Below are 10,464 nucleotides of genomic sequence, written 5' to 3' on the forward strand. Positions count from 1 at the left end.
CTATTGTAGAAACCAAATACAGTGGTACCCCGGGATACGAATTGATCGCGTTACGAAATTTCCGGGATACGAAAAAGTTAGAATGGAAAAAACTGTTCCGGGATACGATGTTTTTTTCGGGTTACGAAATTTATTTCGGCGCGAAATTCAAACGCAAAGCGCGGCTAGCGGCTTTCCAGCGCTAACGGAAAGCCTTTTCGGGTTGCGAAATGTATCGGGTTACGAACGGAGCGGCGGAACGAATTAATTTCGTAACCCGAGGTAGCACTGTACCTTTCTCCCCAGGGATTTCATTAAGAAACAGGAAAGGGAGTGTCAGATTGTCTAGGGCTGTTCTGTTAATGTATATTTTCAGAATTCTCCTCAGATCTTTAATCACTGCAAGCAATCTCCACTGCAGTTGTCAGAAGCAGGATCCCATTTGCACTTCCTCCTCACACTGGAGATCACTCTTGGGATTAGAGAGGAAAAGGTCACACTGTTGCATCCCGATTAACAGTACAACAGATTCATGTCAGAGCAGCTGAAGCCCAGTAAATCAGGATTTGGAGATTTTTATGATCCCTTACATATTCCCAACACCACTGAATATATAGGAATGGTGGATACTGTATGTATCAGTTATAAATGTCTAAATCTATACATTCATAACAGAGGTCATGATTTCCAGCTAACATTTTTTCCTTACAGAAGGGAAATTAACATGTTATTTAAAGATTAAGTTCGGAAGGTAGGCAGAGGTGCTGATAAAACATACATATCTGTTCCATGGAAGTATGCTATGGCTTACTTTTCACAGCAGCATTTATAAACTTGAGTCAGCAATAGATTTGACAGGGCTGTGCTAATCTGGCCTGACTTCTCTAGTTCATTTTTAAAAGCCACCAATGATTCAGTTGCAGTGTTGGGGTACAAAATAAGCAATGAATATAGAACATGGCCACATAGCGTGCACACACCCCATTGTTTCCTATGGGTCACATGCACACGTGGATTTTCCCTTACGCTGGGGGGGGGGGTCCGGAATGGATCCCCAACATAAGGAGAGGGCCCATTGTACAATACAATACTCTTCAAGGTAAACTGGTGCAAACCGTTAAAAGAAAAATTTGCCAAACATACAAATATGTCTTGTTGAATTAAAATGGCTTCTTTAGTAGTCAAGCCCTCACCAGTCTTGTTTAGTTCTTTGAGACTATCAATAAGCATAATTTACACCACCAGCATAGCATTCCAGCATAAGGCAGTTTTTGTCAGCTACACAGTCGGAGCAAGAGCAGAGACAGAACAAAAAGCCACACTTGCCAGAAAAAGTTGCCCTGTTTCTTTTTTGCGTGGATTTTTCTCTTGATAATGACTATGCTGTACCCGCTCCCCATTGCCACAGTGTCTTTGACATACTGCTGCCTAGATCACCATCCATACTGCCACTACCAGTAGCAGTTTAGCATGCTTTGGTTTTCAAAAAAACTTGATCAAGTTCCTCAACAACAATGCTTGAGTAAACTTTAAGGGGGTCTTGTAAAGTGGTAGATTTTATGACAAATTATTCAGATTGGTAGAAACAAAGGGATTATGAAGAGTTCCAAAAAAGTCTCTACAAACTGGCTGAAGGCGAAAGAAAATTGCAAATGCTGTTCAGTCTGAGTATCACGTGAAACACTTGTCTTTGGAGCCGGGGGGGGGGGGGGCAGCTTCACATATACACTGGTGGGGTCTAAATTGGTGATGACTGACCAGGAAGAAAGACTTTCGTTGTAATTTATGGCTCCATAAAAGCAACAATTCCAGAGTATGCCAGTTGTTAAAAATAGCAAATTCCATGCTAATGATTGCTATAGTGAAATAATGTAGAGCTGGAAATGGTGCAAAAATTGGAAACAATGAAAAATTAAACATGTGGATTTTAGTTCTTTAGAAAAGTGAACTGCTTTATACCGTGCACAATAAAAAATATGGACTGTTTCCATAAGATGCCATTAGGCCACCTATTTAGAAATATTTTAGTACCCAGAAAAACCATATCAGTGCCTACTAGTCATGATGACTATATACTGTAGTACCTCCAATATTAGACGAAAGATTCTCTGGAGTACCAGTTGCTAGGAAATAACAGCAGTATTAACAGCCTGTCCTGTTCATGTGTTTCCAAGAGATAATCTGATTGTAGCTCTCCTTTTTCCATATGCAGTGGCTCCAGCACCCTGACCTTTGTTTCCAACACGCATTGAATAGAATGGTTGCACCTAATGCCATTTTTATTGGGTGAGGCTGAACAAATTGGTGAATGAACTGAAAGCTTAATTTGGACAAGGCAGAGGTGCTCCTAGTAAGTCAAAGCACAGATCAGGGAACGGGTTCAGACTGGTTAAGGTTATGTTCCCCTAAAATCTCAGCTACGTAACTTAGGTGAATGTCTGGACTGAACCCAGAACCTGAATACCCCAGGCTTCAGTGGTGGCTAAAAATGCATTTGGACAGTTGAAAGTAATGGGCTATAACTGTCCAGGAGATACCAGATCCTATCATGGAAACATATCCTTTAATTACATTCTCTTTGGATTACTGTTACACAATCTGTGGGGCTCTTCCTATACGAGCCTGCCTGAACCATAAGATTTTGGGGAGTAGGCTTTTTCTGTCCCACCACCATCACAGGTACCATTGGCAAGGACAAGAGAGAGCCTACTTAGTGGCTACCACCGCACTGTGGAACCCCTTTGGTATTTAACTGGCTAGGAAGAAGGGTCTTTTAATGTATCACAAGTGCTACATGAACGCTTGTTTCTGCTTCTTAACCACTTACCTGTACCATATAGATCACTTTGGTGATGTCCTTTCCATTCACTGTATCAGGCTCCAATATCCATGCACTGGGCAAGATCTCTCCTCGTACCATGTCTTTACAAGGACGAGGCATAGATTCTTCATAAACAGATTGAATAGCTAGGATGCACACATTCTCCTGGATACAAGAAAGTATCAAGAGTTATTAGCAACAATTGTGGTGGTGTTGTCCTTTGTCATTTCCACCTAGCCTTTATTATTTTACATGAGATTTTTTGCTAAGAGAAAAAGAACAGCTTGTTATTAACCTAGCTGATTTGATTACTGAAAATAAAAATGTATGTCCGTTCAAGAGTATGAGAGGGCAATAATGAACTGTAGTCAAGTTGCATTAAACTTGAATTAAAGTTGCATTAAACTTTCCAAACTTGCATCACTAAATTTGTTTGGTTACTTCTGTACGCTGTCCTGGCTGAAGCTATATTAAGGACATTGATATATTTACCTCTCTGGCTTCTACAGAAATGCAGCAGAAGTCTCTTGGTTGCTTTTGGTAACACAAAGAAACGTCACTCACCACATACACTGTAATTAAATCCAAAGGGTAGAGGCTTTATTTTTGCCTTCATTCACAGGGCTTGTCAAACTACAGAAAAGCAACATAGCAATCAAAAAAAGATGGAACTAGATGTTGATCTGGAGTGTTACAGTTATGAAGAGGTGCAGTGAGTTTCAGCAAAACAGAACCTGGGAAGGAGATCTTAACACATCTTGCTTACCTCCCTTTCACCATACTGGCCCTTATTCTGCTAACCCAAAGGTGCCCTTAAAGCCCATGGAACACCCCCCCCCCAAAATTACTGAACATCAAAAATGCCTGGTTTTAAAAACAGAAATGGTCTTTGGGCATGGTCCAAAAAAAGTGGATGGTTGCATGGTCCAAAAAAGTGGCTCCTGGAGTCTCCCCAGTTGTCCATCCCTGCTTTAAAATACACCCTGTGTTTTCTTCCTCGTTCTTTGCTTCCTTTGTCAAGACTTCATCTTTAACATTTATTGCACTACTCAGGCAACATTATCCAAGATCACTTCCAGATGCCTACAGACTTTGGATACGATTGAGTTCTGGTATATATCCCACAACTTGGCATGACATTTTGAGTAAGTAGTTTCTCTGCTACAATTTTGGGCTTTCTAAAAAAAACATCATAAACTACAATAGGAAAATAATCCAGCCCACTGACAGTAATGACTCATTTCTGTTATGCAGACAAAAAAAGGGATAAAAATATACTCACCTAACTCAATATTGCTCGTTATTTTTTTATGTACTTGAGCCGTGGTAATGGTTTTATCATACAAATGTCTTTTACTAGCGTCCTTCAGCATACATAAAACAGTGGACAGAGGTCTCTTGATCACTCCTGCACCCAAAAAGCCATGCTTTGTTGCACATGATGAAAATCCTTTATAATAAACCAGAACATCCTTCTCCACACATTGGTATCTAATTGAGAAAGACATCACAAAAGTTGTTTGTTTGTTTGTTTTTTAAAAAAAGAAGGTAGCTTAAGAAAATGCTGAAGTTTTTGTTTTAAACTCACTTCCAACCAGCAGTTGCTTGGCCATTGTAAAGATTCTTCAAGTCATTTGAACACACCGCCATAACCTTTGGAGCAATTAGAATTAATTAGAATCATCGTTATCTATTGGACTACTTTACTTTTCTAGAAAAGACTCATGGCTTTTAAAATAAAAGTTTCAAACACTTATAACAAAATATAATATAAAAATAATTCAGGAAGTCACAAGCCCATTTCATTTTATTCAGCTTTGTTTAAATCCAGTGACAAGTGCTGAGTCTGAAAAGGGCATTTTTGGTGTATTAATTAGTCCATTCAAATATAAGGGCTGGGCCTCCTTTTTGCGAGTCATTGGACAATCTATGTTGTAAGCAAGTCATCTCCCACCAGAAAGTTAAACAAACAACATATGGTGCTACTCCCCTTAATATTACTTTAGTGCCACATCACAACATCATCTATCACATGTATACTGTTGGTGCAGCCTTTTTAAAGCTCTTTCAACACCACTCTTTTTAAGATATAACATTGACACTATCATGGACAAAGGAAAGTACCTATCTTTGACATGCATAAACTTCTGCTATTGTAAGCAAAACATTCCCACTTCAGCTCAAAAACAGCTGAAGTTAGTATTGAATACAGTGAGCCCTTGGTATCTGCTGAGGTTTGGTTCCAGGACATCTCCCCCACCCCTGTAGATACCAAAATCTGTGAGTGCTCAAGTCCCAATATATACAATGGGTTAGTAAAATGATGCCCCTTATAGAAAAATGGAATGGGGAGGAAGATAATATTTTCAAGTCATGGATGATCAACTGTGCTGTTGTCAGATGCACTGCCACACTTGAAATTTCAGTTGTCTTTGACAGCTATGAAGCAGAATTTCACAAAATTATCTTTTGGGATTCCCCCATTTTCCTACTCCACTAGGACACAGTAATACCAACAACACTCATCTACTCACCTCTGCAGTAGCATTAGCCAAGACATGTTTGGACATATCTTCAAATCCTTTCATAGGAGAGGCTGGAAAGGTGCTTGGTGAAACATTTAGTCTATGAGAATACATATGGTTGGAAGCCAGTGATGAGAGGATATTGCTCCTCTCCATGGTTGAAGAGGTCATAGGAAAAATCTCTGAAACAGATGAGACAAATAAGGAGTATGTACTACTCCTGCCTTACATTCTGGATTTGATTTGGATTACCCTTTTTTAGATGGAAGATGCAATGGTGACTACCCCTGCCCCCTTACTATGCTTCTCAAGTGACAAGCAAGAACTTAAAAACATCTTAGAAAGGATTGCATACAATAAAAACTTATGCGCCAGAAATGAATTCTTGAAAAATAAGTGGGAAAAGGCTCATAACTGTTGTCTTGATTCTGAACCAAGCTGAGCATAGTTAGTTCTTCCTTAGTGCCAGGCGTTTAACCTAAAGGCACAAGAATCCTGTCAAATCTTGGAAGCTCTGGTTAGTACTTGGACAGGAGACTGCCAATGGATATCCTGCTGTAGGCTGTATTTCAGAAGAAGGAACTGGCAAAACCTTGCCTAAATATTCCTTGCCTAAGAAAACCCTATGAAATTAATGAAGTGACCACATGTCAACGGGTGACTTGAAGGCGAATGCATACACACATTGTAACAAAGATTAATACCACACCAGTGCACTCTCTGTGTCACTAACTTGCTCTGATACTGATATAATATCATTAATTTTAATAATGTATCACTTGTTGTTTGTTGTGTGCCTTCAAGTAATTTCAGATTTATTGTGATTCTAAGGCAAGTCTATCATGGGATTCTTGTGGCAAGATTTTCAGAGGAGGCTCGCCACTGCCTTCCCTTGAGGTTGAGAGAGTGTGACTTGCCCAAGGTAATCCAGTGGGTTTCATGGCTGAGCTGGGAATCAAACCCTGGTCTCCAGAGTCATAGTCCAATGCTCAAACCACTACACCACACTGGTTTGTCACTGTCATAGATTCTGTAATATCTAAAGATAAATGATAGCATTTAACCATACAGGAGAGTACATGCTCCCCATTTAATGTCTTCTGAATTTGTTACATAAAGGAATAAAAAAGACAACCTTAATTTCCCTGGAGCATGTGAAACACATTCTACCATGGTACACTAGCTATTTACACCTACCTTGCATTCTTAATCAAATTGCTAATGCATGAAACATTTTTTTAACTCTAGGATATTTGATTTTATCTCTTAAAAATAGATGATCCATCCAACACATGCTTGATGTATTGCTCATTGTCAACTGATTTATTTAACCCTCACCACATGAAGAACGCTTTTTCCATTGTTCAAGTACATAAAGCTGATGATTCCTGACAGCTGAGCGACCTCTTGGACCTTCTCTTGACTGTTCAATATCTTCAGAAGAAGTCTGGTTTATGGGGGGAAAGTAATTTCATAAGATATTTCATGTGACCAACAGCCACATTCCAAATTAACAGCTTTTCATGATCAGAGACATCTTTTCTTTTTAAATAAAATATTGTAAACTGAACATTTGAAACAATCACATATTCTCTTTTCCAACAGGGCACTTACATTCTTTATGTGAGACAAATCAGGCATGTTATTCAAAGCTGGTTCACATACAAACCTATTAGGATTTTTAGAGGCAGCAATATACAGTTGAAAACAAACTTGCCTAAACTGTTATTTTATTGAATGCACACACCTCTCATTTTAGAAGTAAATAAAGCTCATTCACTTAGCATACTACTTCCAATTATGCACATTGCCATCTTTTAAAAAAACAGAGTTACTGATAAGCATCAGTTTGTTTTTTTTATATAAAAGCTTTCTCTTATCAGTTTTTTACCTGGTCTTCGTGTTTGCTAATTGTACTAGTAGCAGAAGTAGCTGCATTACTACTATTATAGCCAGATGTGGGCCCTGAAGACAAACTGAGGGTGGAGTCTGTGCACAAAGTACTTGTGCTTGCAAGAGTCTTCAATTTAGCTTCTCCCTATAAAGAACAAACCAGTATTATGACAGTGATAGAAAGAAGGCTATTTTAGAATTGATTCACCCAGCTACCGAGGCCAAGATTTTACTGTAAATGTGGGTGTGTGTATGTAAAGTGAAGCAGAGTTAACATGATAGCCCTTTATTCTAGGCAACTGCAGTTTAGTTTAATTCTGTTTTAATGTGCATACTAACAGTTTTTAAAAATTGCATTGTGTTTTTAAAATCTTGAACATTGCCTTTTATACTGGGAAAAAGGCAGAATATACATTTAATAAATTCAGTAATGCATTTATTTAATAAAATAAATAATGCATGCAAAGTCTTGCTCCATGAGTGAAAACTGATTTAACGTAATAGTTTTGTGTCTTATCTTCTATGGAACCCAAGGTGGTGTCCATAGGCTTTAGAACACTCTCTCATCTAAGGACTATCACACTCAGACCTATTTAACTTTTCCAAGGTTGTTGCATCATGTGCCTTAAGACCATGAGGTGCAGCCCTATACTAACACAAACTGACACACCATCTCCAGAAGTTAAAAATTTGCCTTGTGCAGTTGAGAATGTAACTGCTCTCGAATACGTCTCTTTTCTTGCTCAGCTCTTTCTCGAAGTTTGTCCCGTGCACGAGCAATTTCTGATTTAGTCTCCTCTCGGGCCCTCTGATAATCTCGAAGCAACAGCTCAATCTCTGAGGGATGCTGGATTCTCATTTTTGGTTCTTGAACTCTAAAAGAAAAAAAGAGTAAAAAAGAGCAATGCAGTGAACAACAGGACAAAGTGTTAAAATAATCTCCCAACATTACCAGTAATAATTTAAGACATACACATAGAGGCTTCATTATAAATTACATAACAAATTAAAGTTTTGAAAGTAACTTTCTCTAGTTCTTTGAATGCCGCCTTTTCCCCCTCTTTATATACTCTAATCTGGTGAGGGCCATCTAAGGGTGGATGACAAGCATTTGGAGTTCATTGCCATCAACATAGTGTGATGGTATTGTATAAAAGAACAGAAAAAATATCAAGCCAACACTTCATAGCAGCGAGCCCAATTGAGAGTTTCTCAAAAATAAACCAAGCTACGTCCCAGATGGGGGAGGGGGGATTTATTTATTAAATGCATAAACCACACCTTCTACCTACCTGGTGCCTGATGCAATGCATTGCAGAAATTTAAAATATTATACAGACTTAAAATTAAAAAATGTAGAAGTAAAAGCCATATTGTACAATAAAATGTCATGTAGCATTAAAATACATTTAAAATTAAAATGCCACAAGAAAAGTTGCATGTGATTAGAGACCTAACATAACCATTTTTACTGCATGTCTAAAGCAAGATGAAGAACAAGTTCATCTCACCTCCTTTGGAAGCTGCTTTTGTAAAGACCTGGTCTTGAGTACATACCAATCTAACTTTCTCAATGGTAGGACATCTAAGCCTAATACTTGTTCATTTTTCTAACTACAATGGGGGAGAAGGAAATTGGATTTCAGACAGCAAAACAGATAGAAAAATGCAAAAACATTAAAAAAGAGCTCCCTGCTATTTCTTTTTAAGCCTAAATGCGACTGTCAGTCCAACTAGAACAAAACCAATGGATCAATAGGAACTTGGTAAGTCAATACTTCCATAACTTCCACTTATTAAACAGATCTAACCCAGGTAAGTTATACTCTCCCAACCTTAGATGATGGCCCCCCTCTGAACAAAGCTTGCCAAGAAAATGCTATGATAGGGTCTTCATAATTCAGAAATGACTTGAAGGCACACAACAACAACAATAAACATTAGTTGGAACCAACAGCTGGATTTTAACCCTTTAAATTATGAGCAGATTCACATGGAAGACTTCTTTCATATGGCAAAACAGCCTATTTCTGAGCCATTCCAGCACTAGCCATGGTGATTTCTATTATCACATCCAGAGCAATTCTTAAAAAGCCTGAACCTGCTTAGAGAAAATAATTTTTCTGAAGAGAAAAAATAACTCACCAAATGTGTAGATGATTATGGGATGAGATGTGGAGTATGCAAATCAGTAGAAGACCATGTGACAAATTACGTTTGACCATATCCTCATACATAAGCAAGACATAACTTCACATAACATTTTTTTAAAAAATCTCTACACTATCTGGAGGTCTGATTATATTTTGATGATGGAGAAAGAAGATGAAATAGTTCGAAAGAGATTCTAACTTTGACTTCCTTGAAGTAAACTGTTCCTCTGTCTGTTCAAATTCATCTTTGCCACTGCTGTATAACAACATGTAAAGTGCTTCCAAATAGCTCTCATGCCATCCCACCTTGTATTTTCCACCACATCTCGTCTCAATTGCTGTAGGTATTCACGGCGTCGGCTAGGGAGATCGATCTCTCGCTGATTTGTGTCCTGTATCTGCAAAAGACTATGATGCTTCTGTGGACTTAGACTACGACTCCTTCTGAAACATTGAAGTCTCTCCTCTCTCTGCTTTCTCAATGTTTGGATTGATTTTCTGTGTCTGTAGTAGAAATGGGGAGAAAGAGGTTGATGCTTCATCCTTAAATTGGTTTAAACTTCAAACAACAAGAACACAAGGGGGATGAAGAAATTCTAGATACTACAGGGGAAAATGCCTTCTTTGACACATGCAAATTTGATTCTAAGGTTGTTTGTTCAGCATAACAGTGTATCCACACTGTAACTAATAAAGGGCTTAAGTCCCCATTTTCCCTGCTGGGAAGAGGTGGAGCAAAGACTCGTTCTGAACTAATAAGGCACTTAAAGGAAAAGTTTCTGCCAGAACTTCAGCTTAGTACCAATAGTGGTATATCACTGCTGTTGTCCTGTGGGCTGTGGATGGGGGAAGCTGCCTCCCCCTTTATGAATTACAGCCTTTTCTTCTGAAGATGTATATATCCATAAAGCAGAGATGGACAAAGCCCATGGCTACACATAGGGTGGTCCCCAGCATGTATTTGATCAGTCATGTCCTTTGAAGGTTTCAAGAGATATAACTGGCCACTTCAGGGCATTACCTGCTTTAAGGCTTGAGGAATGTTTTGCTAAACCATAAAGGACCAGAAATTACCTCCAATTATGCCTCCCTG

General features: G+C 38.6%; 1 protein-coding gene across 3 annotated transcripts in view; it reads right to left on the reverse strand.

The window, feature by feature from the left end:
- The window catches only part of STARD9 (StAR related lipid transfer domain containing 9), a 130,524-nt gene that overhangs the window by 3,459 nt on the left and 116,601 nt on the right, over positions 1-10,464 (reverse strand). For all 3 annotated transcript variants that reach the window (XM_042455973.1, XM_042456037.1, XM_042456118.1), the window contains 9 exons: positions 9,678-9,875; positions 7,913-8,093; positions 7,217-7,363; positions 6,664-6,772; positions 5,335-5,507; positions 4,389-4,453; positions 4,083-4,291; positions 3,293-3,372; positions 2,807-2,965 (listed from right to left, as the gene is read on the reverse strand). In XM_042455973.1, coding sequence (XP_042311907.1) covers positions 2,807-2,965; positions 3,293-3,372; positions 4,083-4,291; positions 4,389-4,453; positions 5,335-5,507; positions 6,664-6,772; positions 7,217-7,363; positions 7,913-8,093; positions 9,678-9,875 — 1,321 coding nt within the window. The remainder of the gene's footprint in view (positions 1-2,806; positions 2,966-3,292; positions 3,373-4,082; positions 4,292-4,388; positions 4,454-5,334; positions 5,508-6,663; positions 6,773-7,216; positions 7,364-7,912; positions 8,094-9,677; positions 9,876-10,464) is intronic.

Source organism: Sceloporus undulatus, chromosome 1, assembly GCF_019175285.1.
Source record: "Sceloporus undulatus isolate JIND9_A2432 ecotype Alabama chromosome 1, SceUnd_v1.1, whole genome shotgun sequence".
Lineage (NCBI taxonomy): Eukaryota > Metazoa > Chordata > Lepidosauria > Squamata > Phrynosomatidae > Sceloporus > Sceloporus undulatus.